This window comes from Helobdella robusta (assembly GCF_000326865.2).
Source record: "Helobdella robusta unplaced genomic scaffold HELROscaffold_18, whole genome shotgun sequence".
Taxonomy (NCBI): domain Eukaryota; kingdom Metazoa; phylum Annelida; class Clitellata; order Rhynchobdellida; family Glossiphoniidae; genus Helobdella; species Helobdella robusta.
The window spans coordinates 3,387,304-3,403,713 of record NW_008703981.1 but is presented as its reverse complement, the minus strand read 5'-3'; the positions used below and the strand labels follow the sequence as shown (position 1 = coordinate 3,403,713).

The window sequence follows — 16,410 nt, the reverse complement described above, 5'->3', positions numbered from 1 at the left end:
ACTTGGTACCATATGAGATAAATAATAATTAAGTGATCTTTTAATACACATCTAAATCTAACATGATTAAATAAATCTAATGTTCATTCCATCATTCGAAATGGACTACTTTAGCGTGGATCTGTTTTATAATTTTGTTTTCGCCTTCCTGGCCTCGGTGTGCCGGGTGATAGCGCTTATAATTTATGAAAATCAAAGCGAACCATACATGGATGAAATTTTTCATGTGTCTCAAGCCCGTCAATATTGCAATGGTAATTTTTCCCATGTAAGTTGTAAGTTTTGACAGGATCATTTTTTTGTTTCATCATTAATTAGTTAATTAATAATATTTTATGTTTATACTTAATATCGTGTAATTTCTATTTAGTGTTGGCAAACGTTTCTTTGGATTTGTTGTATCTGACTGTAAAGATAAGAAAGTGTTAATCAGTTAATTGTTAATGCAATCAATCAAATAGTTTTTGAAGTGTCAACAACGAATTTTACAAACAGATGGGTCTTGAAATCTGCTCTGAACTTTGCAAGTGATAGAGAAGGAGGCAGAGATTTCAAGAGAAAAAAGCCAGAAAAAGCCAAGGCAAATTTAATGTAAGAGTGTAGGCCTGTAGGGTCAGGGTTAGGGTTATAAAAAGTTAAAAAAAAGTGAGAATAATAAATTTATATATAAATAATACAATATTTATGCAACACCACAACCACACCAATTTTAGTATAGTATGAGTTGAACTACAGCTTTAAAAGTTAGCATTGACCTTAAAAAGCATTTTCATTATTTTATTACAATTATCCATATTCATCTTGTAATGAGTGATTTGATAATGTTAAGGCCAAGAGAGGATCTAGACAACTTCAGCGGGTAGGAGGTAAAAGTTAAAAAATGTTTTAATTTTGAATTTGTCAGAGGGGCCAGTTAGCCAAATTTGTTGTACTTTAACTAAAATTTATGGTTAATTTTCTACTTGGCATGGTGTTATTCCTATGAAAAATCTGAGTTTTACTGATTTTTAATAACAATATTACCATGACCCCCAGACTGGCCACTGGTTAAAGCAAAATAAATTATTTACAAATTGCTTTTACATATATCTCATTTTTCTTGAGTTAACTTCTGTTTTTAAAAGTCAAATCAGATTGACATATGTACATGTGATTAATAAATTGTCATTAATTACACAACACAGTGGGATCCAATGATCACGACATTGCCAGGACTCTATCTAGCCAGCATAGGCTCTTTGAAGCCAATTGATGTTCTGTTCGATGTAAAGACATGTGGCAACTTGTACTGGCTGAGATGTATCAATCTTATTTTCTGCCTCGCAACCCTCTACATTATTTCTATAATTGTTGTTAAGTTGCAAAAACAAAATGAGGTAATTTGTTTTTTCTTTACCCTTGAAATTATCTATCAAAAAATACTTGAAAAACAATTATTTCCACCTCAACAGATTATATCCAGTTGGCATACATCACTCCTTGCTCTAAACATAACAACATTTCCTGTTCTGTTTTTCTTCAATTTTCTTTATTACACAGATGCTGGGTCAACATTTTTTGTTTTGCTATCATATTACTTTCACTTGAGCAATGTTCACAGCCTGGCTGCTTGCATGGGTGCTGTGTCCATCATCTTTCGACAAACGAATGTAGTGTGGGTTGTATTTTTATTTTGGCTCACATTAATCCCCGTTCTAAACGGTCAAAGAAGAGTTATAGGAAGGAACTTAAATGGCAGCAAATATGAATTAGAGTTTACATCTGACCCTGTGAGTAATATCAAACTAATTTTGAAGAATATCATTCACACAAATATGAAGTTCATGTTAGCACTAGTAGAAGATTTTGTTGATCATCTTTTCCCCTACTGCATAGTTATTATAGCATTTTTAATATTTTTATGGTTCAACAATGGCATTGTTGTAGGAGCTAAATTAGACCATGAAGCCTCTTTTCACTGTTCTCAACTGCTCTACTTTTTTGCCTTTTCATTTTTCTTTTTTCTTCCACTGATATCTGTCTCAAATACGTTATCTGATTTTCTAAAACACATTAAAAAGAGGACAACGTTTATAGTTGCGTCAGTGATAGCTATCACGACCATCATCCACTACACAACTATGTCTCACAAATATTTGCTAGCAGATAATCGACACTACATATTCTATATTTGGAAAAATGTCTTTCAAAAGCATTGGTGCATTAGGTATTTGTTGGCTCCTGTTTACTTATTTGCTATGTACAGTCTTTGGCGCCTCTTCAAATCTATTAATGTTTTATGGAAGTTTGGTTTCATTTGTTGTCTGGCAGCAGCCTTAGTTCCTGCTTCTCTGATTGAATTGAGGTATTTCATCATTCCATTTTTATTTTTAAGACTCAATGTACCTTATTCCCAAAGTTATTTCAAAATTCTGGTTGAATTCATGTTTTACAATGTTATCAATGCATGCACTTTAACAATATTTGTTAAGAAAACCTTTAAATGGCCAGACTCTGATGAAATTCAAAGGTTTATGTTTTAATTGCTGTTGCTATTTTATCTCTAACTTTATGATCAAATAAACTTGATAACAAAAGTTTTACGTTTTTACTTTTGTGTATCTCAATTGTGCAAATTGTATCAAAATTAAAAAATTAAATGCTCGTTGACATTTAAATTATTATTACAAATAACTTGACTTAATAATAAACATCCAAATTAAAACGACAACAGAGTAAATTACGACATTTCCAAATCATATCTAGTTTATATATAAAAACTAGTTTAAAACGGTAATAAATAAAAACCACCAAATACACAGACATTTCTAATTGACCAAGCAAAGGCTGCCTGCTTCTCATCAGTAAGGTGCCAGTCTACAGATTATGCTTATGATTTTGTGGACTATGCTTCTTATAAATTGGGGACAGGTTTCACCTGAGCACAAACTTTCTGCTGACATTCTCAGCTCGCAAAATAACTGTCTGTAAGTAAGTTATATTACATAATATGAGATGATTATAGTTAATAAATGATTATTTTAGATACATATATTATTGATTGCCTTGCAAAATGACTTCATTATCTTAGATACAAAATGAAGTGAAACCAGATTAAACATTTAGATAGATACTGAATGAAGAGATGAAGGTGCCAACTTGCAATAAGGGTTCCTCCTTGACGAGTATCTCAATGAAAGGAATCGATAATAGAGGAATGGGAGGAAGAGGCTGCCCTGGCCACTGGTGCAATTAGTTTAAAACAAGTTGATGACGAATTCACATTTCAGTTACATTTCCAACATAATGTTTTTTTTCATAATTAAATCCATCATTGATTAAATAATTTGTAATGATCAATAATATATATGTTAATGAAATGAGCAAAACCATATTTCAATGCATTATGTTTAGAAATGTTAGAGTGATTAAAAAAATTGCAAATTAAAAGCTAAGCAGTGAAACGAAAGCAAGCGAAAAAATAAACCAACGTAAAGAATGTTAGGATGATAGCTGGCATCAGAAAAATTTCACTACATGCTATAAAGCGAAGAATATTCACTTGATTCTGTTCCAACTTGCTTAACAAATTTCTCACCAATGATAGTGAGCTGGGTCCAATCAGCTGTTAAATTTGTTACGAGTTTTAATTGCATGAATGAATAAATTAAATAAACTATATCAATTTTACATAGATGTAGATAAAAAAGAAAAAAGTAGACATACGTTAAGTAGTTGTTTTGTATAGGCCTGGGCATGCAACAGGGCATACAAGAACAATGGCAAGATGGCCACTTCAAAGGTTTCAAAAGATTAAACATAATTGCCATTTTAATAACTTAGAAAAGATTATTAGAAATGTTTTTAAAAAAATACTTGATATGGTTCCAGAAGTGATGAACAATATGGAATAGATGAGGTAGTGTGCACTGTCTTCCAGGAACAACTGACCAAAATATTCTCTAGTGAACTGGAAATTAGGAACTCGTTGATGTAACCTCAGCGCGCTCGTTATAGCATTGCTCAAAAGAACTTTTTGATAATAACTCAATAAGTGTGGAGAATCACTGAAACAAAAAACAAAATTTATTTTTGGATAGAAACCACATACATGTCATTAAGTTTGTTTCACTTATATGTTCATTTTTTCAATCTAAACAATAAACTTTCAAAGAAATTTCATAATCAATCAATACAAACTCTCACCTTAACCGGAATGATACGACTAAAGTGTCAGATAGGGTAAAAAACTAGTAAGGTCTGCTTGAAGTCTCTCTCTCTCTCTCTCACTCACTCAGACTCATTTGCTACCTCTCACACACGTATATACACATATATTTTGTCACACAATTTATATATTATTTATTATATTATATAACATAAAATAAAAAAAAATTGAGAGTAGCTTTTAATTAAATCAATTAATAAATTAAATTATATAAAATCATAATATACAACAGACCTTAAAAGTCCAAAAAAATAATTTACGGTGGCAAATATTGTGAACAACCTTGTCAGCCACAGGCAAGCCTCAATTTTATTTGATAACATGTGATTCTAGAGAAGTAAAAAAATTTATAAAATTAATTAAACTTAATAAATTACGATTGATTATTTATTATTGAAATATAAATTTTAATTTTTAAGTTAAGTAAGATTACATTTTAGACATTACATAAACAAAAATTTGATAATTTAGTAAGTTTTAATCAGGACAATAAGGTTTTTTTTTAAGTTTAAAATAGAGATAGATATATTAATTATTATTAATTTTTATATTACAAAAATATGATGATACTGATAATTTAATAATTAAAAGTAAAACTTATATAATATAATGAGAATAAAAATCAAATCAAAATCTAGGAGCAGGCGAGCAGGTTGTTGTCGTTGGTATGGTACCAAAAACCAAACCAAATTTTATCAAATCACCCAAACCCAAACCAACCATGATTTTTGCGGGAGCAGATTCTCCAGAGCCATCACGTCGGCCATTGTTGCCCGAATTATTTTCATTGCCCCGAGATGAATAATCCTCCCCACCAGCTCCACTTGTCGACATTCTTCCTTTTCAGATGACTATTTATTCTATCAGAAAAGACAATTCAATGGACACAACTGCCAGTCACTGATAACAAACGGGTCAGGCTATTTGGCTTGTTTCGATTGCTGGCTTATTGGCTTACTTATAAAATTTCATGGGTTTTAACGAACAGGCTATATGAAGTATTTACTTGAATCATTATGTTTTAAACAATGTAATTAAATCTAATTATGTTATTCAAAGTTATTCTTGTTAACCTGAATATAAACATAACTTTTTGTCCGATAGAATACACTGGCTTACTGGAGGTATTACAATCATAATCATAGAATTGAGCTATTATCAACCATTTATTACTAGTTATTTGATCTCATTAGGCATTTTTATGGAAAAAACGGCGTAAACTTATCAAAATTGTTATTTTAACAACTATCTTCATGTTCAAAGAACATTTTACATTCTGAGGCTCATAGAAAGTGAATTTGTGAAACCATACGCTGCCATAAGCCCACTGCAGTGGCTTATGGGGTCACATGGAACTTATATGATAGCGGTTTTTTGTACACACAATCATGGATATATATTATATATTTTCATGCACACAATGCTTTGAATAAATCCACATAGCCATTTTACAACAATTTTTGTCAATTTAAATGTAAATAATGCAAAATATTTTCAAAACAGTAAAAGTAGACAAAAAATTAACTGGGTGATTTAACTTATGAGGAATCATAAAGAGTGTTAAAATATTGAAACTTAAAATTTAAAAATCAAGTACAGACAAATAGAAAGAAATCAAATAAAAAAATTTTAAAAACGCCTGATAGGTGAACGAATGATTAAAATTCACAAACTGTAAATAATAAATTGAAAATAATGTTTTTATGGTTAATAAAATGAAAAAGGAAACAGTAGATTTTAATTTAAATACAATGAATTGAAAGGAAAGAAAGAATAAACAGTTATTCGAAGGAACATATGAATAACAATTTACAAGGAATTAATTCATAAATGAGTGCTCAGATGAGAATTAGCGGTCGTTTGTTGGCCGACGCAGTCGCCCACATCAAGAAAGTTAATGGAAGCCACCGAATGATAATAATGCGGCCATGATGAGTTTGGGGATTGCCGATGCTGCTGCTGCTGCTGACATGAAGAAGGAGGATAACAATGATGATGTTCGTGAGAATGATGAGAACGATGATCAGGCTGGCGACATGGTGAGTGATGGTGATAATAACGCCGTTTTGGCGTCGTTCTGTAGTCATTCATTTGTTTGCATTTTGTGTTGCGTTTTTCGTGACTTTCCTGGTTAAGATAAATTAGTTTTCGTCGGCTTTTAGTGTAGCTTGGATGATGTTCTCCATGGAGCGAGGAATGGCGACGACAGCCTGCATGTGACAGCAAACTCACGGAGACATCTTTACTCTAATTTGAAAATGTTATCGGAAAAAATTTATTTATCAGTTTACTGAGGAACCTGGCATCCAATTTCATTAAAAAATTGAATTATATTAAATTTAAACAAAATCGTTCATAAAGAAAATTTCTCACCATAAAACTTGGTGTTTGAATGACGATGGTGGCGATATTTTCGTTGTTGGTGGTGGCTGGATTCGAAGCCTCATCGATTGAACGGTATGATGCCACGTCGCACGTGCTTGATGCAAATCTATGTGTTTCCTGTTTCAGGCATGGATGGATGGATGAATATATAACATGTCTTATATGATTTTACAGGTTTTATTAAAATATGTGAAACATGTTTGATGAAAATTCGAAAAAAAAAATATTCCTCGCTGGTTGAAAAAAATTGTTTGAAGCTAAAAATATGGTTGAATATTTAACGATATTAGGAATATTTTTAAGGGATTAAAACTTGAAAACTTATTTTGAAATGAAATGACCAAGCTGCGAACACCTGAGTTATAATGAATACTATACTAGTCTTTAGTCATAAACTTAAAAAAATCAATGAATGCAGCAGAAAAATTAAACTCAGAAATGTGTGATGAAGGAGATGAAATAATGAAAAAAGCTGTTGTCGGTAATGTTGTCCATATCATACAATTATATATTAACATAAAATGATTCTCGATACTATTTAAACTACATTGTCAAATTTTCTAAAGAAAAACAAATCAAGAACTGAAAAAACAGAAACGACATTAATCTAAGAAGTTTGGAATTAAAAAAATGTAGTAGGAGAAACGAGGTTAACGATTAAAATTTTCAGGTACAATGAAAAGGTAATAGGATGAGGTTTGGTTAAATGAAACTTCGCCTAGAACATTGGCAGCCAACCAACTTTGTGACAAATATTAACATCACTGCGAGCTTTCTTCAAACTTTTAAAAATTCTTGCAAACTGTCTCAAACTGCCCATTCCATTCATTTGCATTTCAGAGCTATCCGAACATTCTCCAATATTTCCCACTGAATTTTTTATCTCGCATTTCACATTATACCGTTGGGAAAGTGAATTAGTTTTAAAATTTTCGTCGTCTTTGCTGTTGTCGTTGTTGTTGTTACTGTTGTTGAAAGCATCGTCGCGAGAACCATCATTGTTGCCATTGACGAAAATTTTTACTCTGCTCTTTGGGAGATGCAACTTCTGTTCACCTTTTTCTGCACCTACCTTCAGTTCTCCAACTTTTTCTTTAGTAATATTCTCTTCATCCTGTCCGATGGATGTTCCAAAGTATTTACCATCGCCACCATCATCATCATCTTCCTTCTCCTGCTCATCATCATCATCATCTCCTTCATTTTCATCATCCATCTCATCGGTGTTCATGTCTTTGCCGTCCTAACCGGAAGTTTACAGTGGCGAGGGAATAATGTAAATTATTTATTTATTAGTTTATTTGTTTGTTTTAATATTTGTTTGTTTATCTAATTGTTTAATTAATTTAATATTTCAACTGTTGAGATGATTGAATGGTTGCGTAAAATTTTGCCTACTTGTTTTAAGTCTGTGTATTATAATTAAATAAAATGCAAGATGAAGTTAATTGTTTGAAACTAAATTTGTAAGAAGCATTTCATCAAGTAAACATATGCATATACATACATACACATACGTACATGCAAACAAACACACATACATACATGCAAACAAACACACACACATACATACACATACACAAACAGACCTCTAAATGTTTCATAAGGACGGCAACGACGACGTTGATGAGAACGAATTGGGCGATAAGAACGAATGTGACGAAGAAAGCCGGGGCGACGAAAGCATTGATGCAGCAGTTCTTGCTACAATCATCAGATGCGTCGCAGTCGTCTCTCAATACATCCTGCTCAAATAATTTATCATCGTCGTCGTCGTCATTTTTGTTATTAACTTTTCTGTAATAGTCATTAAAAATTTATTTGTTATGCGTTTTTCACTAATTTTATTTTACCAAATCGATTTTAAGTTAATTTTTGCAGAAAAAATATCCTAATTATTTTCATGTAATAATAGGCAATTGTCATCTTTATTTTCTTCTCACTTCATCATCTAAAATATGAAAATGAGCATAAATATGAAAAAACCAAGTATGAACAAATAAGAATGGACGAATAAGAATAGGAAGGTAAGAATGAAACTGCCTTCATGATTCCGTTCCAATTATCGCCAGTGGCTACTCTGAAGAGAGTGAGCAATGCCATGCCGAAGTATTGGAAGTGTGCGTGCTTGCTAAGGCCCTCACACTCGTGCACCTCAGAACATTCTGTTTCAGTTATGTTTGTTGTGTTCTTGATGGGGTTAGTGCTATTTCAATTCTTTATGTGTCATTTTTTATTTAAAAAGTGAGTTACAAAAGAAGATTGTGAAGAAATAAAATGAGCAAAAAATGAAAGATGGTATGATTAACAGAGCGGTGGCTCTAAGTGGGACATTTGATTGCGAAACAATTAGGACATCGGCGATGACAAAGAAGTTATAAAGTGAGCGAATGACAGAAAGAAACTTCACGAACCAATCCTCCCGAACAGTTCGACGCCCAGAGCCGCAAAGATGAAGAAGAGGAGAAAAAACAAAAGGCCCAGGTTGCCAGCGTCTGGTAGAGCCTGCATCACTGTGTCCAACAACGCCCGTACGGATTTCGCCATCTTCAACAATTTCAAGACTGTTTAGTTGTTGTTAGTTTGTTGTTGTTGTTGTCAACATTCATGACGATGATATAAATGATGATGAAACGAACCCCTGGCAATCCTGAGAACCCTCATGACCCTGATGATGGTGGGGTTGATGGGCACGTACCCTGACCTCACCTCCTCAAAAACAATGCCCGTGATGGAGAGGATCACTATCATAACGTCCAACTGGTTCCATCTAATCGCAGATGATGATGATGATGATGAGGGAGAGGAAGAAAAAGAAGAGGAGAAGGACGATGATGAAATCTTGGTGGATACTCACCTGTCCATTATGTAGCGCACAAACCCGAGGGCAGTAACTTTCAATATGGCCTCGATGACGAAGATGGCCGTGAAGAAGACGTTCAATATTTTCAGCGCGAAAGATAGCTCCTGTTCGAGTCATTCATTAAGTTGCTTGGCTTGATTGCGATATACTTAGTAATTTTCAAGTAAGTTAAACGAATAAAATTAAAAGTCAAATAAAAGACGAGAAGAGATTAACAACACAAAGAGCAATAATTATAGGAGAAACGTGATTATTTAATTAAACATGCTTAGCAGTAAGGACCTTGGGCATGAGATAGAACTCCATAGCCATGCTGAGAATGTTGAGGCCGATGATGGCGGCGATGGCCAGGTCGAAGTATTTGCTGGTGACGACCGTAGTCACCAACATACGCCATCTAGGGTACTTCTGCCAGAAAGCCGCCTTCTCTTCGTCAGCTTTTTCTTTGTGAGCGAGCAACAAATTACGAAAGTGATTCAGTTGAGCATGTTAGAATGATGTTAATTTTGTTAATAATAATGAGAAGTTAAAAAAATAAGAACCTGCTTTAAATGTTTTTGCAGTTTGTTAATTAAAAAAAACCATAGACCCGTTATAAACGAGTACGATTTATTATTATTATGAACCTGGAATTGCGTTGCGTCTAAACTTTTCCAAAGTCATCTTATCCTCCTCTTCCTGCTTTTCCTGGCACTTGTGGAAGTTTTCCACGACGACCCCGACAAACATGTTGAGGACGAAGAAGCCAACGAGAAGTAGGAAGGAAATAAAGTAGATGAGACGCCATTCGTTGTAGTTCATTATGGGCTGTTTGCCGTCAATTGGTTAGTTTGCTGGTTTTTGTTCCTTGCTAATACTTGTTCACATGTTCATACAAACAAACGACCGAACGAACAAGCAAACAGAACAAACAAACGAACGAACGAACAAACAAAGAAATGAAAAACCTGTTGATCAACTCCAACGGCGTCCAAGCCTGAATACATAATATTCACCCAACCATCCATCGAAGCCAACACGAACAAAGTCATCAAAGCCTGTTTCATCAGCAATTTAATAATTTAAGTTGTTTAAACAACCACGACGACCACAACAACAACTTACGTGACCAAGATGATCAAAATTGTATTTACGATTGAGCCACCTATATTCAACTCCCTTCCCCAAGCAGTCGCTTTTGTTTTTAACATCGTACAACTCGGGTCCGTCACAATGGTAGAAGGTGCCTTTGAACAGCTTCAATGTCATTCAATTTATTCTTTAATTTTTCGTTTAGATTTTCACTAATTGAATAATAATATTTATAATAATATAAACAATGATGATGATGATGATAATAATACCAAACAACTTCAAAAGTACAGCAAACCTGAACGCCGAGAATTCCAAATATGACGAAGAAGGTGCAGCAGATGAGGACAATGTTGCCGATGGGTCTCAGTGATGTCAACAACGTTCTAACGACCAACTTGAGGCCTGGCGCTTGCGTTATAACCCTAGTGCAAATTACAAAACTCATAAATACGCTTGCTTGTGAGAGGTGATAGCAAATAACGAGGAGGACAAATTATGTATTCAAATAGGAGGCCGTGGCAACCTGAGAGGTCTTAAAGTTCTCAATATCCTGAAAACTCGGAGGATGCCGAATATTTTTGGACTGTGGTCAGCTGTCAGTGTGATGACGATGTCCACGACAGAAACACAGACCAGCATGCCGTCCATCACGTTCCAGCCGTTGTTCAGGTAGGCGAAGTGGCCCAACAATAAGCCTCTCGCTATTACCTGTTGTTGTTGTTGTTGTTTCTGTGTCGCTAACTTGTTCTAACTGTACGCGTGTATGTATGTGTGCTTGTGCTGTTCATGTGTCTCAGCAGGGCACACTGACGTCTGTACGCAGGTATTATTGCCAGCTATAACGTCAAAATGGAGGCAGTTATTTTTGCTAGGTAATAAACACCGTTGGTATCGGGTGATAAATAAAAGTTCAATACAATCATCGTTACGAACAACACGAATAACAAATCTGCATCGATAATATTTTTAATTACTTTTTTGAATGTTGGGGATTCCGGATTCCGCTTAGTTAAAACTTACTCTTTTGGAATGCCCCATTATGTAACAAATTTATTGTTTGTTAATAATAAACGAGTTTAATAAAATAACATCCAAATAACAAAACTGAAACAAAATCATAATAACAAAACGACCAGACAAACATCAGAGCCGTAGAGAGCTAGAAATGATTGAAGTGCCGGCCTCATTATGAAAGTAGTAATAACACAAACAACATCACTTCACTGAAGTGAAGGACCTTACGGGATATTTTTGCGGTCGTCAATTCAATTCAATAATTCTTTACAATAATATTATCTCTAATGACTTCAAAAGTTGGAAAACATTAAGTTTAAAAATTTAATTTAAACTATCACAAGTTACATTGCAGACGAAATATTAATATTGTCCAAATGCTAATTTCAGTTATTACTACAGAGTGATGAACAAAGGAAGAAAAGATGCTCCCACCTTGATGAACATCTCGAGCCCAAATATGATGGTGAATATGTAGTTGCTGATTGTCAGGAACTGTCGCTCCTGAATGATGAAAATACGATGAAAAAAAAATAAAATTCAAATTTAGTCTCAATGAAATTGTCGGAAATGATATTTTATTCGGTCGGCAGCAACCTTTAATCAAAAAATTTTGAATGATCGTATCAGACATTTGTTGTTATTGTAGTTTAGCGCTATTGTTGTTGATTAATTTTATTGTTGCTGCTGTTTAGTGTTAATATGCTAACTATTGAGAGTAGTGAAGAGAGATAAAAAGGAAGGACTAACCGGGCAGTCATCGGGAATGGTCGGGCGTTCCATGGCGAGAGTGATGCAGTTGAGGGCAATGATGAAGAGGATGAGATAATCGAACCACTTCTTCACCACCAAATTAATGCAGAATTTTCTGAACCTGCATTCAGCCAAGTGTTTTAATCAATAATATCACGTGAATTATTCTCATTACATGTGAATAGAAATCACCTCAAGATTCAACCAGAGAAATTAATAGAAAAAATTAATTAATTAATAGAAGAATTAATTAACAAACGGACAAATAAATAAATGACAAATGAATTGATAAGTTAAAAAGAGAGAAAGAAATGAGAGAGACCTGCCGAGAGGTGACATGCAGTAGAAAGTGTAATGCACCCTCCTCCTGAAGAAACCATGCGGTGTTGTTGGGCAGAAGCGGCACTCACAGAGCTGCCATTTCAATTTTTGTTGCATTTCAATGAAAAAGATTTTTAACTGCAGTAGGTAAATGTTAATGTTTATTAATAGGTGAGAATTTATTAACATTTGAATCTTCATCCGACTTTCCAAGAGTCTCGGCTAGGAAGGCATTCTCTTTGTACTTGATCGAGTTGACATCCAGCTTATCCAGGTGAAGTAGATACGTGGGGTGCTTGGCTGCAACTTTGCTTGTTCGTTGAACCAGAGGCAGCCATTTATTTTTTGGATTCAACACACCAACGCCAGAGTACTTGCTCTTATCAGTTATTTTAATGGAAAATCGACTAGAGGGCTGGCTGTCGGAATAACGCTGGGACTGGTTCAAATGAATAGGTGATAGGTTTTGTGTGTTGGTTGGTTGCTGATGATGTTGCTGATGTTCATGCTGATGTGATTGATGATGATGAGTTCCTGGGCTCTCAGGTCGGGAAAAGCTGAGGTTTGTGTTGCTAGTTTCTGGGTTGCCATCGTTGTTGTTGTTGGTGGCGGAGGTTGTCTTATGCGCATCAATAGAATCTGAGTAAAAGTGAGTGTTTTAAAAAGGTTGTTTGTGATTTATCATACATTTGCTAACATAATGTCATCAAATTTTAAACAAATTTGTTATTAATTAATTAATTTAAAAAATTTATTTTCAAATGTTATAATCTAGAAGAAACGGATTGCAAAAGTTTGAAAACGTAGTGCGAAAAAAAATGAACAAACCAGTTGACGTGAAGGATTTTGCAATGGAAGCCGACTTTTGACAGTTTGCCTCTTCAGCCTTCAAATTGAAATAAACTTTTAATCAGTAGAGTATTAAACTTAATAATTTACATTGAGAGCCTAATTTTCATTAGCAGAGGCGTAGATACCGGAAACATAACAAAACAAAATGTTTGCATCTAAATCAACAAAATTAAAAACAATAATAACAAAAAGAATGAATTCGTGAGAATGAAACTGGAAAAAAATATAGAATACCGATTTTTATTAAACAGAAACATGGATGAATAGATGAATCAGACAAATAACTTATGAGCTTATTATTGGAATGAGCTTTGCTGAAATAAATGTCCTCGTTTTCCACAATTAATCTTCAATCCCATTTCCACATGAAGCGTTTATTACGTTGGCATGTTTAAAAACTGACTACACTTGCTTCGAACTCAAATCTAAATGTAAGTACAATTTGATGAAATAAAAATTGAAAGTGATCCCACCTCCGACGCGAAACCTTCAACCAAGATGGCAACCAGCAAATTGAAGAGGACGTAGTTTCCAAAGGTGAGGAGAAGGATAAAGTAGAGAGATGCCAGCGAGTGCGTCCTGGACATGCCCATGTACAACACTTCATTCCAATCCTCTTGCGTTAATATCTATTTGTTTTTTTTGTTTCTAATTATTTTCACGCGCTCTTATTAGTTTTTATTGGTTTTAGTCGAAGAGACATGGAACAGACGAACCTGAAAGACGGTGACAGTGGCCCAGAGAAGAGAATCGAAATTTTTACGCCAACACTGCTTCTCACCTGTTATCGGGTTGACATCGCAGAACTTGCAGCCGAACAGATTCATACCTAATATGCTTTCAAGTGGTGTGTTTCATTTTAAAATTCATTCATTTGTACATTTTCACTTAGTAGTTAGTGAGTTGCTCACTATGATGGGTTTTTAAGTCAAGTTCATACGCATTCTATACAAAAATATAACAGGAAATTAAGCAAAAAAATGAGATTGACGATATTGATAATAAGAACACGAAAGACTTCAATAAGAGAAGACAAACCTGAAAATAAAAATGAAGAGCATGAGGAGAGCAAAGAAGGTGGCCACGTTGTCCATGGTCTTCAACATGACGACGAGTTGGTACCTGAGAGCTGGAAGGAATCGAACCAACTTCAAGATTCGCAACAGTCGGAACGTTCGAAGTACCGAGAGACCGCCTGAATCACCCTGTGCTATCTCTACGATGCTGTTCGTTTGTTTGTTTGTCTGTTTGTTTCTTTGTTTGTTTGTGTCTCAGTTTGTTTGTGTGTCTGTTTGTTTCTTTGTTTCGTGGTTGCTTGTTCGCTTGCTTAGTGTATGAGAACAGCATACAAAACTATAGAGAGAGAGAGAGAGAGAGAGAGACAGAGAGTGAAAAAAGAACCACACACACACAAACGAACCTAACGATGACAATAACACCATCGAATGCGTTGAATCCGATCCGAATGTAGCCAAATAAACCATCGGCGAATATTTTGAGCAACATCTCGAAAGCGAACAAACAGGTGAATATCATGTTTGAATACTCTCCGACCAGTGTCATCACTTCTGGCTAACAAGGTGATGATAATGAAGATGAAAATAATAACGATAATTTCGCATGAATTTCGCAACAAAAAATTGATGAAAAATTGGACGGTAGATAAGAACTTGTATTTGGATTGGAGGAATGAATGATTGATGACGTCATCATCATAAGCTTTATCATTCTCATCACCATGATTACAAATCTCATCTTCATTATCATCATCGTCGTCTTCGTCATCATCATCATTGTTTATGTCAAATTTTTCATACCGTCAGCTATAAATTCTTCTCATCATCAATAAAGTGATTAATAATGATGATGCTAATGGCAATGATGATGCCATGAATATCACAAAAATCACTGCTAATGAAGTAATTACGACATCTTCACCTACACACATGATCAGCAGTAACGAACCTGGTTGTGAAACTCAATGCCCATGAAGATGCTATTGACGAAGATGGAGATGAGAATGCCTCGTTGGAACCACGTGCTGTCCACCACTGCCTTTACTGCCAGTCTCATTTTTTTCAAACATCCTGTCGAAGCAGTTCGAGCGATTGTTTATGTTTCTACGTTAGTATATGCCTGCTGGTGTCTCCACTGGTCCACGTCTGTGCCGTCATTACTTCTATGATGATCACGAACACGAACGGAGGCACACATGCTTCATTGAATGGATTGGACCTACCTACCAACCTACATACTGAAGTACTAGAAGTGAGCATGGGAACTCCCATGAGAAATGGTAAAACTAATTTTAGTGAATAGGAAATCGCTGTTCGAGAATCGGGAAGGACGGGCGGGAATGGGAAAAATGATATCTGCGTGCGGGAGGCAATTATGAACAAATTTCAATTCACCTCTACTCAAGACCCATCTGCTCGCAAAACTCACTGAGGAGCGCTGTTGAACATCACGGAAAGAATCTAATTGATTGATTGATATATAACTCTATATAACTCTATACAACTTCATATAACCATATAAAACTTTATATAATTCTATATAACTCTTGTTTTTTCTGGCCCTTTTCTCTGGAACTATCTACTCCCTTCTCTGACTACTTTTCAATCACTTACGAAGTTTAGAGCGAATCTCAAGACTTGGGGTGAGCATGGGAACGCCCATACCAAAGTGAACCTGCATTTTCAAAAAAATGCCTCTACTATCTACCTACATCCATAAACGTACAATGTAAACATCACGTGATAGAAAGCTCATCACGTAATCTTCATGTATGTATGTGTGTTTGGTGTGCACGTATGTGAGTGTATGTATTATGCGTGTATGTATGCGCAAGTACATTAACATTTTGTATAAATTATTTAGGGTGGTTGTACAATGTACATGATAGGCTAGTTAGAGCTTCTTACGGTATTCCCGCTTGTTT

At 34.7% G+C, this 16,410-nt stretch overlaps 3 protein-coding genes across 3 annotated transcripts in view; 1 reads left to right on the top strand and 2 right to left on the bottom strand.

Moving 5' to 3' along the window:
- Positions 1 to 100: 100 nt before the first annotated feature.
- On the top strand, positions 101 to 2,522 carry HELRODRAFT_76765 (hypothetical protein; the record flags this gene model as incomplete). The annotated part of the gene is made up of 3 exons (XM_009016562.1): positions 101 to 268; positions 1,185 to 1,376; positions 1,452 to 2,522. 3 exons carry the CDS (start codon positions 101 to 103, stop codon positions 2,520 to 2,522), a joined length of 1,431 nt encoding a protein of 476 aa, XP_009014810.1.
- A 318-nt stretch (positions 2,523 to 2,840) lies between these two features.
- Positions 2,841 to 4,530, bottom strand: HELRODRAFT_76712 (hypothetical protein; the record flags this gene model as incomplete). Its single annotated transcript, XM_009016561.1, has 6 exons — positions 2,841 to 2,964; positions 3,139 to 3,222; positions 3,471 to 3,604; positions 3,706 to 3,773; positions 3,856 to 4,046; positions 4,442 to 4,530. 6 exons carry the CDS (start codon positions 4,528 to 4,530, stop codon positions 2,841 to 2,843), a joined length of 690 nt encoding a protein of 229 aa, XP_009014809.1.
- A 1,501-nt stretch (positions 4,531 to 6,031) lies between these two features.
- The window catches only part of HELRODRAFT_170765 (hypothetical protein), a gene marked incomplete at both ends in the record, with an annotated part of 17,431 nt that continues 7,052 nt past the window's right edge, over positions 6,032 to 16,410 (bottom strand). The window contains 25 exons of the mRNA XM_009016560.1: positions 6,032 to 6,172; positions 6,581 to 6,709; positions 7,335 to 7,835; positions 8,182 to 8,337; positions 8,579 to 8,757; positions 9,007 to 9,156; positions 9,232 to 9,362; positions 9,450 to 9,559; positions 9,738 to 9,898; positions 10,082 to 10,262; positions 10,403 to 10,492; positions 10,560 to 10,691; positions 10,825 to 10,951; positions 11,053 to 11,237; positions 11,979 to 12,047; positions 12,294 to 12,417; positions 12,619 to 12,755; positions 12,805 to 13,256; positions 13,446 to 13,503; positions 13,943 to 14,098; positions 14,186 to 14,306; positions 14,508 to 14,693; positions 14,890 to 15,041; positions 15,435 to 15,556; positions 15,709 to 15,795. Coding sequence (XP_009014808.1) covers positions 6,032 to 6,172; positions 6,581 to 6,709; positions 7,335 to 7,835; positions 8,182 to 8,337; positions 8,579 to 8,757; positions 9,007 to 9,156; positions 9,232 to 9,362; positions 9,450 to 9,559; positions 9,738 to 9,898; positions 10,082 to 10,262; positions 10,403 to 10,492; positions 10,560 to 10,691; positions 10,825 to 10,951; positions 11,053 to 11,237; positions 11,979 to 12,047; positions 12,294 to 12,417; positions 12,619 to 12,755; positions 12,805 to 13,256; positions 13,446 to 13,503; positions 13,943 to 14,098; positions 14,186 to 14,306; positions 14,508 to 14,693; positions 14,890 to 15,041; positions 15,435 to 15,556; positions 15,709 to 15,795 — 4,037 coding nt within the window. The remainder of the gene's footprint in view (positions 6,173 to 6,580; positions 6,710 to 7,334; positions 7,836 to 8,181; positions 8,338 to 8,578; positions 8,758 to 9,006; positions 9,157 to 9,231; positions 9,363 to 9,449; positions 9,560 to 9,737; positions 9,899 to 10,081; positions 10,263 to 10,402; positions 10,493 to 10,559; positions 10,692 to 10,824; positions 10,952 to 11,052; positions 11,238 to 11,978; positions 12,048 to 12,293; positions 12,418 to 12,618; positions 12,756 to 12,804; positions 13,257 to 13,445; positions 13,504 to 13,942; positions 14,099 to 14,185; positions 14,307 to 14,507; positions 14,694 to 14,889; positions 15,042 to 15,434; positions 15,557 to 15,708; positions 15,796 to 16,410) is intronic.